We start from the raw sequence: 20,000 nt of genomic DNA, 5'->3' as shown, positions 1-20,000 counted from the left end.
TCGCAAGCCTGGAGGAGGTCGAAACTGACATTTCAGCGTTCTACGCTTTGAAACCAAAAAAGTTTTAGATTGATGGGATTAAAAAGCTTGTAAATAGATGGAAGGAAGTACATTGATAATTAAATATAATATTTGATCATTTGTTTTCCTTATTCAAAATTCGGGCAGAACTTGTGGGATGACCTATTTAAATCTGAAATTATACATTCAAACTATTTATTGATTACTATAATGTGAATATCCAATATTTAGAAGACATTCTCTTTGCATTTTTCAATGCAAAAACGCTATTAGATCAGATGAATATTCTCTTCCGGAATTTCTTGCCAAGTTTCATGCAGTGATCTCAAAATCTGGATGTGGGGATTCAAATATTCTTCTTTTTACGAATTGTCCTGTTCATTATGCCCTAGATATGCTACGAGGATTATCATTTACACTACATAATTGTAATAATAATAATAATGATAATAATAATAATAATCATTATTATTATAATATACAATAATGTTTTGCAACATCCTATTATGATTCCCTCTTGGCTAGTAAATGTTTAACATTCGTACTTACCAAAAATGAAGAAACAAATGAACCAGAATATTATCGACCCACATAACCGGCTTAACAATAATGTATAAAACGCTAACATCTGCCTTGACTGAATATACCTATAGCTTTTATCAGAAAGTGGCATATTTCCTAAATGAGCAAAAAGAATGTAAACGTGGATCCTATGGTTGTCAAGATCATCTACTTTACAACCAAGATTGTCACAAACGACACAAAGAATTTCAATAGCCTGGATAGATTATAAAAAAAAGCTTTTGATAGTCTACCACGTACTCTGCGAAAATTCTTCTTCTAGAGATCATGGAGAACCGCACTGATTTTGAACAGTGATAATGAATCTCTAAATGCTGGAAATGTAAGACTTTCATGCAGCAATTTCCAGGGTGATTCACTATCAACACTCTTCTTTTGTTTAGCCTCAATACATCTCTCGAAATTGCTCAGTGATGTACAGTACGGTTGTGAATTGTTTGATAAAGTTATAAATCATCTCTTTTACATGGATGATTTAAAGTTCTTTGCAAAAAATGATCAACAAATTCAGGGCTTACTAGCGAATGTTAAACAATTCAATTATGATATCAGGATGCACTTTGGCCTCGATAAATGTGCAAAAGCTAGCTTTATCAAAGGAAAAATGACAAAAACATCTAAAGTTAACTTTGACCAGCAGAATGTCACAAAGGAGTTAGAAAACCAGCGGAGAGCTACAAATACCTAGGGGGTATTTGAAGGGGGCGGAATCTTACATTCAGTGATGAGGGAAATGATAAGAAGAGAATGTTAACGCAGGGTGAGAGCTATACTCAAAACAGAGCTGAATGCAAGAAACAAGATCGAAGCGATCGATACTTTAGCCATGCAAGTCGTGACTTACAGTTTCAATATCATTAACTGGTCAATTACTGAAATATGTTATCTTGACAGAAGAATACGACAATTGTTGACAATGAATAGAATGCACCACACCAAGGTAGATATAGAACGACTTTATCTGCGAAGAAAAGAGGGAGGCCGTGGACTTTTACAACTGGCATTAACAATGAAGGTTGCCACAATTGCCCTAGGCACCTACCTGAAAACTATGAGGACTGGATGTTAAAACCTGAAAACAAGAAAGCAACATACTCTGTAAAAAAACAGGCAAAGGAATGTTTAAGTGAATTCCAAATACAACAAGTTCCAGAATTTGACGTACTAGAAAGAAGCAGAGAAACAGCTAAGCGCATGAAAACCCGTGTTAAAAGTGCTGCCTTAGATATTCTGACTGATAAATGGCACGAAAAACCTCTCAATGGCAAATACCCAAAGAGAGCTAATAATGCCGATGTTGACAAAGCCCTTACCCATCAATGGTTAATGGCTTCTGGCTTAAAATCACAAATAGAAGAGCTTATCATAGCAGCCCAAGATCAATGCCTACCGACAAGAAACTACCAGGCCAACATATTAAACTTGTCAGCTTCCCAACATGTCGTGTATGTCAACAACAAAATGAAACTATTGATCATGTTGTCTCCATGTGCAGTCTGCTTGCGCCTACAGAGTATCTCAGCAGGCATGATAGAGCTGCACAATATATTCACTGGGTAATTTGCAGAAGTCTGGACCTGCCCCATGATAAAACTGATGGGAACACAAACCACCTCCAGTGCCTGAAAATAATCACATCTCACTCCTCTGGAACTTCACCATTCCAACTTAGAGAAAAATAGATGCAAATAGGCCAGACATCATACTGAAAGACTTCAGACAAAAATCATGCCTCCTCATTGATATGACTGTCTCAATCGATATAAACGTATCTGTCAAGACCTACCAGAAACTGAGCAAATATAAAGATCTTGAAATAGAAATTAGCAAAATGTGGAACCTGAAGACTAAAACAATACCTATTGTCACAGGTGCCCTGGGAATGACAGCGAAACAGGCTGATTACTACCTAGCTCAGATACCAGGAAACCCCAAAATGGCTGAAGTTCAAAAGATAGTGCTCATGGGAACTGCCCATATCCTACGTAATATACTGTCTATGTGATCTCAAATTTTAAAACAAATACATAATTTTCTTATGGTTTCTTAAACATTCTCTAGAACACTATGTACAAATCCAAATATATGGTACCCTAGGCATAACACCTACATGAACTTCTAACTTGTTGTCTCTTGAGGTCTCTGGGTGAGATTTAGATCCAACTTGTACAAATGCAAAACAAAAGTCAAACATAAAATAATAATAATAATAATAATAATGATAATAATAATAATGATGATGATGATGATGATAATAATAATGATAGCAATAACTACTCTGATGCAGTACCAGGCAGTGATTCTTATGGCTTTTGATCACACTGATTGGAAGTGTTATCATGTACATGCTTTGTCATGGTATAAAAGACAGGCTACAGCAAATATTCTGTTCAATACCACATATTTACTTATCAGCTGCTCGACCTTAACTAGTTGAGCAAATTCCTTAGTGACTGACGATATGTGCGTCTTTGATCACGAGCATAAGTAGTGGGGAAGCATCATAGCTACGTTTTGAGAGGAATTCTTTGGGGCTTGGACAGTTCATCTATGCTTCGTTCAGGGACTTTTTGAGCAAGTTGGACTACTCAAACTGAAAAAAAAATTTTAGGACCTACCTGCAAGGTCATGCTCTGTATATCTTGATATGATATCGCCATGTAGCACACATATGTTTGTGATGCATGTGCTTAATGTCCTCTTATCAGACGGGTAGTCACGATGTGTATATTGGGCTGCGTATATTTGTATCCCAGTGTCACTTTGATGGCATGCATTGCTCTCTCACACAAATGAGTTTATCAAAATTAAGATGAGAGTAAATCACCTCCTGTATATGGATGACATTATGCTATATATTAAAATAAGTGTGGTCACATTCTTTGATCCAAGAATGAAACTATTCAGTAAAGATATTGGAACGTATTTGGGGGTACAGATGTGGGCATAAAATTATGAGGGCCTAAAATTAACACAAGACACCATCATTAGATGGCTGTGGAATAATGAGAGATACAAATATCTATGAGTGCCACATGATGATAAGATAATGAGAGGGAGGAGATTGAGAGAGAAAACCACTAAAGACTACTAGACAATCATTAGGGTGCTAGAAACTAAATTAAATGCAGGGATCATCATTAAACCATAAATACATGGGCTGAGCTAATATTGAGATATTCAGCTCCCTTTCAGAAATGGAAAAAAGTTTGAGCTTAATATCTTGGATAGAACTAGAAATGTTCAGAACTAGAATGCTCACCGATTCCATTCTAATCGCAATGCCGACCCTCTCCACCTACCAAGAAAGAAATGTGACAGAGGATTACTGAACGCAGAGGTCACTGTTAATATTGCGATACTGGGTCTGAAAAATTGTTGTGCTGAGTATAGAGCGAATACTACGAGCAGCCAGAGATACCCCAAAAGTGACTGAAACAGTGGGAGAATACAAAGGGAAAATGAAGAAAATAGCAAATAAATAGAAATAAATAGAACTACATGGCCAATTTATGTAGCAAACCAAGAATGTTAGTGATAAATATCGCTGGCTCTCGTTGGCGACGGGAACACCGAACGAGATATAGAAATTCTAATTATAGCTGCCCAGGACCAAGCCCGCAGAACAAATCTGATAAAGGCAAAGATAAATAAGAAACACTTAGACAGCGAAGGTACAATCTAGAGTAGAGGAGACGACAGTATCAATCATCATTTGATCGAGTGCAATATATAAGCACAACGTTTGTAAAAGCACAAACATGGCTGTGTAGCAAAGACTGCCTTGAGACATGAGTACACATGCACGCACACGCACGCACACATACACACATATGCACATACATACACACACACACACATATATATACACATACATAGTGAGAGAGAGAGAGAGAGAGAGAGAGAGAGAGAGAGAGAGAGAGAGAGAGAGAGAGAGAGAGAGGGGAGAGCAGTTTAAAAAACTAAGCATCCCTGCGTGTTGGATGACTTTTTCTTTCTATTTTGAAATACATATATACCAGTCGTTTCAAAATGTAACGACATGTGAATCGCTGGCTATTTTCTTCCCCCGTCTTCCTTTCTATTGGAATTTCCTTTCTTTCTGAAGAAGAGCGTTGCTCGAAACGTTAAACTAGCTTTCTTTCATTCCTGAGCTCTGCTAATATTTTACATGTACCACGTCGTCGCGTTGTTGGTTTTTGTGTTTGTTCAACTTCGTCTTTGGGGTTTACTATACATATACATATACACTTATGCATCAATATGTGCCTCTGTGTGTCAGTTTGTGAATGTGTGAATGTATGCTTGCATGTATATGTATGCTCGTATACAGTACATTCATGTACATTATGCATGTATTTAGTGTGTGTAAGTTCAAATCGATTATTTATGCAAATGATAAATCTTGTAAATAAAGGTTGTTATTAGTATCGTTGCGTCTCCCACGTGAATGTAAGTCCCATGTTTCTCTTCCGTTGGCAATGTTTGATAGATTAAAGATTTCTTGTAAATTGTCTTGAATAACCTTATTGCATATCACACGAGGAAGGTGATAATTGCCTTGCATATCACATCTGCAAACAATCTGGTTGTTTACATTCCATTCTTCGAGATATATTGAAACAGAATTGATACCAATAATTTTGAGAGCTTATGATCTTACAGTTATGAGTCCGAAAACCGTTTTAACAAAACCTAAATCAGAAAACAGCTTATAGCGGCATTCAGCTCTAACAGGTTAAGTTGAGTGTGAGAGAATGATGCACAAAATGTGTGTAGCGCTTTCATCGCTTCTTCAGGAAATTACTCTGAGATAAAAGGAGGACACCTCTATCTAGTTTGTCAGTTGAAACATGATACTACCCTAGACATGAATAAGGCATCCAAAATGTACACTTAGCGTACTCCTAATCGAAGTCTACAAGATAGACTATACTTTCGGACAATGATGCAAACAGTCGTGTGTAAATACAAACAACAAAAATATTATAACGAACAGATACAGGTAGTGATCTTAACCTTGTTGGAATGAATTTCAGGCAGGCATCAGGAAATTTTGGCCGTATAATTTCACAATATATCCTAAAGAATTTCAGGCAACACTTTTGGAAGAAATTTGTAGCATTAAATCTCCTCCAAGTTAACGAAGAGATTGTTGCAAACGATTTCAACACTATGAGGACAGAGAAGATGAGTGAAGATCTGGTGAAAAGACATTGTAAGTTTAAGCCAAGGGCTATAAACAAGATATAGGATAGATGAGTCAACAGAGGCAATAACAATACAACAAGAGGAAGAAAACTTATAAGATCACTTAGATATCGAGAGAACATATGGAAGTACGGCAAAAATTATTAGCTTTACAATATAAAGAAAATTAAAAATAGCTATTCCAGTACAACACAAGAAGCGTTAGAACAGGCAAAAGGCTTCCCCAAAGACAACACATCGAAACAAAACATGTTTAAAAATAAAGAAAAAGTTCTTACTGTACTAAAAGAAAAATGGACACAATGCACTCAGAATTATAACATTAATAAAATGTTGGTGATTTAAATGTGCTGAAAATGCAGGGAACCTCCATATGCTTAGATACAAGAATCTTTTTCAAACCCTAAGCAACGAATAAAAGCCACAGCAGACATCCTTATAACTATTCTACGAGATCTGACATGTCTCAGTAATGCTCAGAGTCACCCAGAAATGACAGATCTTAGACAGAGAAAATTGTTGCTTATATAACGTTAGAATCGCAACTGAGTACATTTTGTATCTCTGCGCCCTATATGAAAATAGCTTTATGCAATTCATGATGGCGTTTAATAAATGAAGCGCTGTACCTCACAATGGGGAAATTTTTCACACGGCAGAAGTTAACTCATGCTATATAATAACTTTACACCTAATGAAAACGAAAGCAATACTAGGACAATGCATCATTGGTGATTCAATGAAGCAGTAGTATTTCAGAAATACCAATTTTTCCTAGTTTTCCTTCAGCATTTTCCTGGAGTGGATTTTGAGCAATCATCTTTATGACGATGTGGGTACATTCAGCAACTCTTGAAAGAAAATTTACAAACGAGAGATTTGCTGAAGATATTGGTGAACTGGACGGAAATGTATACATTATATACAGTGGAAATGTATATAAATGTATATACATCTAGTGGAAATGCCCTCAAATTTAAGACAGAAATTAGGGGAGAAAAAAAACTCATGACAAATGCCAGTTGTGTTATCTGAACAAACTTTTCAAGAAGGATAAACTAGAGATGGTACAGTAAGTTGAAATACAGAGTGATATTATTTATGACAAAGTACCACAATCAAGAAGCTTTAAAAGAATACACGGACATATCAAGATGAAGTGATTAAACCATGAACAGTAAAATTAGATCCCTGCGTGCAGGGGTATATTCCCTATCTTTCTGTGTATGCCAAATATATACTTTCATTCATGAGCCATAAAGAAAGATCCAGATATTTGAGATGAGATTTTAATGTAATGTAATCAGTATTACGTTCTTGTGCTGAATCACAAATAGACAGCATCACACAAAACCACGTTGGCTGCCGAAAGGATCTTCTCGTAACGATGACATAAAAGAAACTGTCATAATATGGCACAATGATAATATGGAAGTAGTACGGGCTTAAGCAAAGTGGAGTGTAGGGTGGAAATGGAGTCAGGCACCTTTGGGGATGAGGCGGTGATGGAGGCAGCGACTGAGAAATGAACCGCGGTTAGAGATGCGTGTTTTTTTTTTTTTTCATTTAGTTGGGAACGATTAATAGAAGGTTGAAAGCAGCGGAAAGGAAATGTGGAAAGGTGTTCTTTATGCGGTGGTGAAGGTGGAGAAGGAATGATTTGTAATCGCGTGTGATTGAAAAAGGAGAAGAAATGGGGGAGAAGGAGGTGAAAAAAAATGATGTACGGAATATAGACGATCAAAAGAAATTCAAAAGGCGTGAAGAAAAAACTTCAAAAGGCTTGAGGAGAAAAAATACAAAAGGTAAAAAGAGAAGAAAACGTTTTTTTTAAAAACTAGAAAAAATATAGGAGGCAAGAGGAGAAGAAAAATAAAAACAAGTTGAGAAAGAAGGAGAAAAAAGGAAGAAACGGGGTGAAAGGGAGAAGAAAGGAAGAAGTGAAGACGAAAAGGAAAAGGAAAGGGAAAGAGAGAGAGAGAGGGGGCAAAGTATCAAAGTACGGATTGAGAGAAAACAGAGTAAGAAAAATCAACAATAGGAAAAACCAGAAATTCCAAAAGAGTTTTAGAAAAGTTCAAAAGGGTTCGAACGTCGTGGTGTATTGGAGCGATTTCTCATCAGCGGAAGAGTCCAGTGAAATCCATGTGTATATAGGAAAGGTGCAAACTCACCAGTGTACGCAATGTCACTGTAGCAGCTTTATGTACGATTACTGTTCTAAGTATACGTCAGTGAACGATGGTCTTTTCAAAGGCGAATTATCCTAGACACATTTCATGAAAACAAAGCATTCAAAGGAAGACATACCATTCATTAGTTTTATGTAATTCATGCAATCAAAAGTAATAGCAACGTCATTAAGTATATTTCGAAAATGAATTGCTTAAGTTTCAAATTAGCCTTTCACCATCGTTACATATATATCCTAATTTACTTCTTTATTTTAAGCCATAGTATTCATTATTTCACCGTTGATGAACTGCACCACAATATCATAAAATAGTTTCTAGACAGTGCATCAGAGTCAGAAGTTTAGCTCATTACACTAATGATAATGGCACGATAGCGTTAACAGAGTATTTGAAAAAGTTCTAACTGAATATGATAGTAACGAAAAAATCAAACATGAATTAATATCAGCGACTTCACATGATAGCAAATGAAATGAGTTATATTACTTTCATGATTAGGCTTGGTTTGAGAAACTCAGAATTTTGAAGGTAATATTTGGAATTCAGTATTTCAGGAGGATCTGGTACTAAGGTATTTTTTCTTCCTTTGATTTATTTCTTTGTATTGCAATCGTTTTAATTTTCGCCACCGATAGATATCCCAACATACTCAAGCCTCTTTAAATGTTTATGAATTCAGCTTATTAAAAGAGAATTGGGTCATTAAAAAGGACGCCGGCTTGTAGCAACGTACGTTAGCGTCAGGTTCTATACTAGCACAGTAAACTAATGAAACAGATATGTGCTGCATTAGTCATATATTCTTTTATTCTTTTATTTGTTTCAGTCATTTGACTGCAGCCAGGCTGGAGCACCTAGTACTTATTTGATCGGTGTATTGTGCCGAACCGCTAAGTTACCGTAACGTAAACGCACCCACATCGGTTGTCAAGCGATTGTAGAGGGGACAAACACAAACAGACATATATATATATATATATATATATGTATATATATATATACAGACAGACATATATATACAGGCAGACATATATAGATACATATACGACGGGCTCCTTTCATTTTCCGTCTACTACATCCACTCAGGCTGTGGTCGGCCAGAGGCTACAGAAGAAGTCACTGGCCCGAGGTGCCACGCAGTGGGACTGAACCTGGAACCATATAGTTGGAAAGCAAGCTTCTTACCACACACCCACGCTTGCCTTCTATATTTATTTCTTTTCATTAAAATTGGTATATTTTGCTGACTTATATTAACTGGAATACTTTGAAATTTTTTTGAAAAATATTCTGTTCCAAATTATGAAATTCAAAACATGGAACGTTTGTTTTCTTATAAAAACTTCTAGGCCATTCCGTTACATTTTATTTTAACTGTATGAAATAGTATATATTTATTTAAATATTCGTAGAAAAATATGTTGCACTTGTTGCAAACACGCCAACATACAAACAAAACTATTAAAAATCTTTTTCTCAATCTCTCTCTCTCTCTCTCTCTCTCTCTCTCTCTCTCTCTCTCTCTCTCTCTCCTGCTCTCTTTCTCTCTCTCTCTCTCTCTCAATATCTCTATCAACCTGTCTATACTGTAATCCCTCGCCATATCATGGTTCACCTCTTGCGGTTTATTATTTAAGCATACGTCGATTCCTCCGAGGTATTGATTTGCATTTATAAAATAAATATATGCAAATTATTAAAAAAAATAAGATAGCATATACAGTGCAGTACTTTTTCTACTTCGCGGACTGTCATCCATTGCAGGAGGAGGATGATAAGCGTAAAACCTGCGACAGTCGAGGGATCACTCCATATATATGTATGTATATATATATATTGTGATATGCAGGACACTGACTGGGAGAACAATGCCTGTCATCGTCACTGATGGAAGAAGCAGGTTAAGGAGGGGATCAACACTTTTGAGAGAGCACGTATCCAGCATGAAGAACTTAAGCGAGCTACGCGAAAGCGCACACTCGTATAGTCACTGGGGAAAGCTTGGTCTGCAATGTTTGCAGTCGTGTATGCTTGTCAAGTGCAGGGCTCATTAGCCACCAATGGAGCCGCAAAGGCAAAATACAAGTTAGTCCTAGAACGCACAATGTTCCTGAAGGTCGGCAATGGTCTTCCTCGGTCACGAGTGGACGGCCATCATATATATATATATATATATATACACACACACACACACACACACACACACACACACACACACACACACACACACACACACACACACATATATATATATATATATATATATATATATATATATATATATATATTATTTATATATGATTACACACGCATCTGTGTGTATCGAAACTCTTGTACTTCTAGTAAGACAATCATCTTCCTCTACTTAGATATAATGGCAGCAGGTTGGCAGAACTTCAAACAAACTATCACAAGGTATTTAGTTATAACCCTCCACGCTCTGAGTTCAGCTTCTGTGACATTTGACTTTGCTTTTCATCTTTACTGTGTCAATAAATTGAACAACAATTAAATTGTATAATTATTATAATCGGCTACAAACTTTTGAAAGATCAGTCGCCATGTGCAAGGTCTACCTATAAAATTGTGTACTATTGTTAGTAGCCTGGCACACTTCTTACTCTCTTTCGGTACATCTCAGTTCATCACACTGAAAATATGTATAAATACTAGATACAAATATCATCTCTTGTACCTAATAAATAAACATGCCAGTTGTTGACCCCACAAATAATTCTTTCGGAGACCTGATCTCTGATTACAGCCATGTTTCACCAAACTCTATCGGAAATTTTATATGTAGGAATAAAAGAATCAAAAAGAGTTTAAATATGCAGATTTACCACCAGCAATTTTGTCAGTATATAACAACAACAAAGCATTCAACTACATTTGAAGTAAGAAATACATTTGGCAGCAAATAATTATTGTTTAATTAGAATACGTACATTAAGTTGGATAAGTAAATCTGAAATCTCGTGAAGGATATATAATAAAATTTTAATTCTCCACAAAATTTACATTTAATTTTCATAAAACCATTTCATCAAACTCACTCTATTTGGTGGTTCTTTTCTATGTATATATATTTATATGTTTGTCTGTGATGCATATTGATGCATATGTGAGAGGGTTATGTATGCAAACTAGTGCACATATATGATAGTATGTACATATATAAATACGTATATATATATATAACATACATGCACATACATAACCACGAACATAAATATACAGTGGTATATATATAGAGTGGGGTTTTCGACAAATGTATACATAAACACATATACACATATACATATATACACATAGTGATGAAGCATGCTGAAGAAAGCTCTACATTGAAGGCTGGTATAAGTCCTGAATTTCTGGATACGACGAGGATCTATCGATCCAGTTTTATATAAATTGTACAATATAGAGAAATATACCAACTACCACCATAAGAGAGTTGAGTTGTTGATGAATTTATAATGTCCTTCTTTCTTTCTTTTCAATTAGAACTGGTCATATAGAAATCAAAATGTTTCCTCCTAAACAAGCAGTTCGTTACTCTCCAACAGATGTTTTATGATAGATGTAAACACAACGTTCAAGATATGATCACAAAATCTGATTGGTATTGTTGTTGTTGTATTGATATTCTATTTGTTCCTACTCAAATTCTTGCTGATGTTGCTCCTTGTTGTTGTTACTGCAGTTATTTGTTTTGAAAAAAGTTGATTTTCTTATTTCCAAAGATGGGACGGATCCCGTCAGCCTGCTTAACGTACCAACATCTTATTCATCACTTTGTCCAATTCTTAGGTACGCATCCCCATTAGCGCTGTTCACCTTTTTATCATCAACGCTACGTCCCATTCTTATCGTACGAAGCTGATCGTTTGATTTTTTCAACCTGTTCGCCTTGTCATCATCAACACTTCGGCCAAATCTCATGAACCTTTTTTGAGCATCAGCTTCGTCTGACATTCTACCAAAGCGCATAAAGCGTTTTTCTTCCTCACTATTACCATAACCCATTAACTTACTGTCAGGATCTCGTCCAAACCTCATAAACCGTTTTTCTTCTTCCTCATTGCCCCGTCCAAATCTCATAAAGCGTTTTCCTTCTTCGAGTCTATCTTCAAGTTCATTTGGGTTTCTACCAAAGCGCATGAATCGTTTATCATCAGATTTTCCAAATCGCATGAATCGCTTGTCAGGTTCCCGACCGAATCTCATGAAACGCTTGTCACTCCACTCATTGACGTAAGGAAGATCACCGGATTTACCAAATTTCATAAACCTCTTGTCCATTCCGTTATCACTGGCGTCAGCATTTCTCTTCGTAATTTTCGAACTGTCATCTTGAACTGAGCTTTGAGGAATGTTGTCAGTGGATCTCTTTTGTCTATTGTCAACGTTTTCAGCTCTCTGTAAAACTTCCTTTAGCATATCTTCAAATTGACGATCAGTTCTACCAAATCGAAGGAATCGTTTATCTTCGAATGGTAAATTTAGACCATTCTTACCAAATCTCAAGAAAGCATCTCCAGAAAGAGCTCTTCCTGGACGAAGAAAGCGTTTGCTCTTTAATCCTTCTTCAGAACCTGCAAAGAGATAAGAAAAGAAAAAACAGGCATAAATATTTGTCTTAATGTATCATAATTAACATCATCATTATTAGTACTGACATTACTATTGGCATTGTTCTCACTAGCAATATTAGTATGATTGTTATTGTACTGTTATCGCAGAGACTTGCCCTATCTCACAATGTTTCAAACAGATTTTTTTTCTATGAATACTACTACAACTACTATATTCATAACTATATAAGGTCTATTTACATATACCGAGGTTATCAACACCATATATACAACGTTAAAGAAATACGGAATCATAATTTACGGGGCTATAACTAATTCGTTTCACAATTCTATGTTCCACTATGACCTTTGTCCCCGCAACGCTCAGATATTACAATACCACTTTCGTCTAATATACATCCTTTGGAAATGATAGGCTTAGATTATAATATATTATTGACTAATAAGTTAAGTCTACTTCATATTAGAGGTTTTGATGTGATTAAATCTGACACGTTATTTATATAACTGAAATTACAATGCGCACGTTTTGCTTGAGTAAATGTACCTTAGAGATTAAATGAAATTATTTCGTACTATCTATATATCTATCCTTACATCCATATAACTATCTACAGTCGCTATTAGGGAATCATACTGCCGCTATTTAGCCCTAGGAAGCTGGACCACTTCATATCGGCCTTTACACATTTTCTGTGTCCTTATATTTGTGAGGGGGAGACAAGCATCCCCACCCAGCCTAGCCTGCATTCAGGGACATGTTTCTGAGTCATTGCTCGTCATCAGCCTGAAGTAGCACGACCTATCTGGCGCGCTGAGGCCGGAAATAACTCTGCAATTGATAAATTTCTGCAGCTTATTTACCGGTTTGAGAACATCGTTATTCAAAAATTTAATAATGAGTGTAGAAATTGATATTAATCAAAAAATACACCGAATGTAATTTGCAGAACTTTACACATGCTTCCTCTGGGGTGAACGTTCTGTGTTTAGTTCTGAAAATTATATTTTGTAATAGACAGACTACACTGATGATCCTGCAGATATTTACTTGTGTAACCATTGGTACGTAAGTTAATCGTTTTTTTCATTTCATATATTTTCATTTGTATTGCTCATTTTTACAGTCTGGCGATTTGCTGAAAGTTTTTTCTTGAGAACACACTCTTCGAGGTTAGGTAATTTGGCATCTATTTCTAGCATATAGGAGTCCACTTTTGGTGGTCATTCCTCTTAATTTTGTATGTAATATAATTTTAATCTTCGGATTTTTTAAATATGCTAGGCCACTGCTTTTGATTGATTAATATCGATTTCTACCCTCATTATTAAATTTTATATATACCTATATATGTTAGTACTCACGGACCATAGTACCTATCAACGACCCTATCTTATCTATCCATCGATTTAGTTAATATTTCGATTTATTATTTTATTATTATTCACTCTGAATACATACCAAATTTGATAGGTGAGCCAGTGGTTTCCCCACGATAGAACAGTGCTGCAGCTGCTTGCGTTCATAAAATGTTCCACTATTCTCCGTATTCTTTCACATTTTCTTCGTTTCACCAAGGTGTACATAGTTATAATTGTAAGTCTAGTATCGCAATTATAAAACATCGTGCATCTCTAATAAATGCAACACCGATATTTTGAAGTACGGACTAAATATTATACTTTGTACATGGGCTACCGCAATCATGTTTCATTTTGAATTTGTGTCTCAATGAAATTTATCACGACAGTGATCTACGAGAATTGAAGAACAATAAATATTGAAATACAGAACCAAAATTCTCCAAAATCTTCAAGATGTAATAAGGAAATAAAAAAAAACAAGTGTGTATTAAATCATATTGGAAACAAAGCACAAATTTAGATAGTAATCAGTTGTCGTTTAAATACAAAACATACATTAAATTGCATAAAGAATTTCAAAATTTATTAATGGACACAATTTTGATTTTTCCACAACATATACATTTAATTAATTATCATTCCATTGATCAAACGCACAACATCTTATGTTATGTCTTGATGGTAATAAAATATATCTGTTTGTCATATATATGATACGTATGTTACAAGATTTATCCACTCTGTCTACTACTGGTAACAATATATAAATCTATAAATAAGAGGATAACATTGATAAACCTTTGGGGATAGAAAAAGTGGAAGGCACACACACACACACACACACACACACACACACACACATATATATATATATATATATATATATATATATATATATATAATTATATGCATCTATAAGTATTCGTTATGATAGTGCATATGTGCCCATAACGTCAGTTTTAAAGAAGAATCAGCGTGTATCAATCAATGTTTGTCAAAGCTGTAGCGTCAGAATTCTACTTATAAACCACCAGAGAAAGTTTTCACAATTTCTGTCTATACTTTATGACATTTGCACAGGATGCCATAAAATATCTACATCCTCGTGGCAAAACGAATACCATAATCTTTAGTTAAACTATTTAGGCCATACATATGTTCTACGCCTCCTGTATACGTCCATGTGTTTTTGTTGCAGGAGACATGTTAGGGAAACTCCAATTCAGGCAAAATCCTATGTCCGCGATTCTCTTCTTCTTTACAAATCATAAGTCTGTTATTTTCTTCAATAGCATGTTAATTTTGGAAAATGTTTGATCCTTAAAATCATCTCTTCTCATACGGAGCTTTCTCAATTGCTATTTGGTAATTGTAATAAAGAGAAACCTTTTACAACTTGTTATTCGGGAAATTTGGTTCTCATAACACTTCTGTCTCTGAGCAGCAAAAAATGATAACAAAAATGTTCTTTGTTTTAACTCATTGCCGATCCATAAATAGCTTATCAACATCAAATACGCCAACACGAACATTTTCAGCATGAAAATATTCAGTCGTTCTTGAAAATCTAATCGAATGACAATATTAGAAATGATGGTGTTCTAGCAAGAACACATTCAATGAGAATCCAAAACGTCATGATCAAACCTTATCTTCGATGGTTAAAGCAGAGGAAATAACTCTAGATAAAGAAAGCACAAACGAATTATTTTGTACTTAAATTACAGTCACCACCTTCTAAGAAACACGCTTCTCATTTCATCAATATCAAGATCATGCTCTTCTTCCATATCCAAACTAACAACTGGGTAAATATAACAGGGACATGTGTGAACTAGCGGTAAGCATGCAAATAACATTCGACTAAATGATAACAAAAAAAAAAAATAGAATTAGAAATATGCAGAGAGCTCAACATTGACTTCTAGAACAAGGACAATTTTCCACTGCTTCGTTGCTGGTTCTACATTCACCGATTCACATCAAAATTCATTGGGAAGTTCAGTATATAAACTAGAAACACTAACAGCTTCGTCGAATGAAAAATTCTCATTAACGGAGGAATACTAAGAGGGAGGCCTGATAAAAAGATATACGACGTAAAGAGTTATCCACTCAACAAGAAAATAATGACTGCCCATTTAAATAGCGTTAACTAACCATATTATATTATTTTCTAATGACAAAATTATTAGAATAAATTATTCTGAAATAGATAAATAAAGAAGTCATAATCCAAGCAATCATTACCTATCTGTGTTGTCGGATGAATTCTCGCCGAATAAGCGGATCATTATAAGAATCATAAATAGTAAATTAGAACAGGATCCGTTATCCGATTGAATAAATATGTTACTGTGATTTCTGCTTGGAAGGCGAGATATTTCCTATTAACTATAAAAGCAGCAACAACAAAATTATGGTTGCACTGTTCAAGAAAAGCTAGAACGAGGCGAAATGATAGAAATTTTTTAACCCGTAAATCTTTAACACACTGAGTTAAAGGTTACAATAAAAGTGATCGCCAAGAGAACATCGCTTGTGTTTAGTAGTGTTATCAGAGATGCAATAGCCAAAGTGATTTCTTGACAGATATCTCCGTAGTTAAATTATATTGCAAACGATACATTTTAAATGAGACATTGGTAAAAAGATTATCAATTTATATTAGTCTAAAGCGTTTGTCCATACCAGCCATCGTTAAATTACGGTTTTCCTAATCGCAACCAGATTTGGTTTCGTTCCCATAGCCTAGATGCCAACATTCTACAGCGCTATTTGCTGAGCGATGAAAATAAATGGTCGGGGACGCACACACACACACACACACACACACACACACACACACCACGAACACAAATACACAAACGATAGCACACGCTCATACACACACGGACACTCACATGACTGTGTTCTATATAGTTTAGGCCTTCCATACCAATTTCATTCGCAAGATAATAGCCGGCATGGTCATCGTCCAAGTTTCAAAAACTGCTTCGCTATGGGTGAGAAACCGAAGAGAAGTTATGAAGAAAATAATATAACAGCTTATGCGCCTCTCTATATGTATATGAGTAAAAGAGTTCTACAGTTTGAGCGACAATGTATGCATGTTTGCGTGTATATATGCAGATATACGTGTAACGGCTTACGAGAACTTTAGTAATGAACGTACATATATCATTTCAGACGTTAGGAGTGATACACACAGACGTATATATATATATGCATATATGTGTATGTGTTTATGTGTATGCGCGCATGCTTGTATGCATGTATGTGAATCACAAACTACTATCCCACTGTATTTCACAAATCCAGGACTTTTAAATGGACCGTCTTGCTCAAGATAACTTGTGCTTGTACGTGAACTTTCACCTCAAAACATAATACTTGTTCTTACATATGAATTTCACCCTCTTTGTTTCTATAAATGCTTCGGAAGTATCAAATTTAACATAAATCTAATTCCTAACTTCTTTCCACAAATGAATCCAATTTAAAATCTCTTACCTACCTGTATTGAACAAAGATGATGACGCATCCTAGACAGTATTTTCTTTGCCATCTTTTCTTTGCTTTCTCTTTTTTATCTTTTCGGTTTTCTATACTTACAAATCCTTACTTATACAAAACAATAAATTAAAGCAGCCACAAAGACATGTTTGTTTGCAACAAAACGCAATATTGCATTACATCTACTTTACAACAACTCTGCTCACAAGACGAACTGAAAGAAAATATATTCTGTAATGAAAGTAATATTTGTGAAGCACCGAAGTCAAGGTCGTAATTTCCTTTTAATAATGCACACACACACACACACACCGCTCGTTGTCAGTTTACCTGTCTGTCTCCCCCTTCTCTCTCTCTCTGTATATATATATATATATATATATATATATATATGTGTGTGTGTGTGTGTGTGTGTGTGTGTGTGTGTGTGTGTGTGTGTGTGTGTGTATGTATGTATGTATGTGTGTGTGTATGTATATATATTGGGTCAGCCCATAAATAATGGTGTTTTTTTATTGCATGAACTAAAAGACGGAGGGGGACAAACTCGCTATAAAAGCAGGTAATCATTTCACTTTAGACTTAATCTTATTGCAAGTTTTGAAGAGTGCAGTTCGATTTAAACAGTTACTTTTGTGAAATCTATAATTGAATTTACATAGAAGCATATTCGGCATATTTCGCTTATGATTTCAAGAAAGGAAACAGTGCAACGGAAAGTGCTAGGAATATTAATGCAGTATATGGGGATCGGACAATAAGCGTAAGTCAGTGTGGACGGTGGTTCCAGAAATTCTAACCCAGAAACAACTGCCTATAAGACGAACCTCGTCCTGGTAGATCTGTAGAGCTCGACAAGTACGTCCCGCAAAAACTGGTGGAACAAAATGCCGTCGCAACTTTTGAAGAACTAGCTGGCAGGAAGTTTGGATTTTGTCATTCAACTGTTCATCGACATTTGTATGCCATCGGAAAAGTCAGTAAATTTAAGGCGGGGAGGTGTCAGAAACTTTAGCACGCCGGGCAAAATGCTTAGCGGTATTTCGTCTGTCTTTACGTTCCTTAACCCAAATTCCGCCGAGGTCAACTTTGTCTTTCATCTTTTCGGGGTCGATAAATTAAGTAGCAGTTGCATACTGGGGTCGATCTAGTCGACTGGCCTGCTCTCCCCCAAAACTTCGAGCCTTGTCCCTAGAGCAGAAAAGGTAAAGTCAGCAAATTAGGTCAATGGGTTCCTCACACAATTTCGGTGTCTGATCGTGCATAAAGAGTGAATATGTGCTCTTCTTTGCTGTCACGTCTCACGGATGAACCTATTTTTGGATCAAATAGTGACTGGTAACGAGAAATGGGTTCTCTAGAAAAATGTCTAGTGCCGAAGACAGTGGGTAGGGAAAGGAGAAACACCGCCTCCAAGGATAAAGAATGTCTTCCCACACGTAAGGTGTTGTTAGCTGTTTGGTGGAACATGAAAATTTTTAGTTCACTTTCAACTTTTAAACCCAAACCAAACATTAGCTAAGGAGTTCTAATGCGAGCATCTTGAGAGGCTTAAGTCAGCACTAGAAGAAAAACAACCATCTTTCGTTTCAAGACGAAATATGTTCTTCTATCAGGATAATGTTCGGCTACATACAGCGAAGATGACATTCCAAAGGCTGGAGTAGTTTGATTCCCCACTACCCATTTTTTCTTGATGTGATTAACATTTATTCCTCTCTCATCAAAATCATTCGGATGGGAACAATCTGAAATCTGTAGACGGCGTCAGAACAGTAGTGGAGGTGTATTTTTCGTCATGGACAAGTGAATTTTGGAAGTGGGGGCCGTGAGGTCTACCAGATAGATTGAAGAGCTTTGTAGAAAATGAAGGAGAGTATATTTTAGATTAAAAAATAACTTGGTTTATCTTAATTTTGAAATACATAAGAAGTATAAGAAAGCCTGCATAGTTTATGGGACGACCCAATATACATACATATATATATATATATTATATATAGATATGCATGTATACACACAAACACACACACACACACACACACACACACACACACACACACACACACACACACACACACATATATATATATATATATATATATATATGTAAACAAGATATCAAACCCAAATTAAGAAATTATCAATGTTGCTGGTGTTAGCGGCGTGTGTGTATGTATACACGTAAATTGACTGATCAATTCTGTGATTGTGGAAAAGCAAAACAGAGTGAAGTCAAAAAACGATACTCACTTAAATGAGAAAGCGAGATACTTTCGCACATACTGGGTGATTCCATACATGCCTGAGCCAGGCTCATAGCTGTTGCAGCATATACCGTGAGACAGTAGATGAAAATAAAAATTAACAAACTGAAGGGACTCAAGCCACTCATTATGGGTTCCTTTTAATCTGTAAAAAATAAGAAAAGAAAAAGAACAATTTATTGACGATGAATACAAAATGCAATTGCTGTAATTAATTATATGTACAAGAGAACAGCGGCTTACTGAAA

At 35.6% G+C, this 20,000-nt stretch overlaps 1 protein-coding gene across 1 annotated transcript in view; it reads right to left on the bottom strand.

The window, feature by feature from the left end:
- Positions 1–10,918: 10,918 nt before the first annotated feature.
- The window catches only part of LOC106873202 (FMRFamide-related neuropeptides), a 55,452-nt gene continuing 46,370 nt past the window's right edge, over positions 10,919–20,000 (bottom strand). Inside the window, exons 2-3 of the mRNA XM_014920442.3 lie at positions 19,739–19,897; positions 10,919–12,604 (exon numbers count right to left, since the gene is read on the bottom strand). Of these exons, the coding sequence (XP_014775928.1) occupies positions 11,793–12,604; positions 19,739–19,880 (954 nt within the window). The 5' untranslated portion in view covers positions 19,881–19,897 and the 3' untranslated portion in view covers positions 10,919–11,792. The remainder of the gene's footprint in view (positions 12,605–19,738; positions 19,898–20,000) is intronic.

This window comes from Octopus bimaculoides, chromosome 13, assembly GCF_046866305.1.
Source record: "Octopus bimaculoides isolate indiv1 chromosome 13, ASM4686630v1, whole genome shotgun sequence".
Classification (NCBI taxonomy): Eukaryota; Metazoa; Mollusca; class Cephalopoda; order Octopoda; family Octopodidae; genus Octopus; species Octopus bimaculoides.
This window is presented reverse-complemented; position numbering and strand designations above follow the sequence as displayed.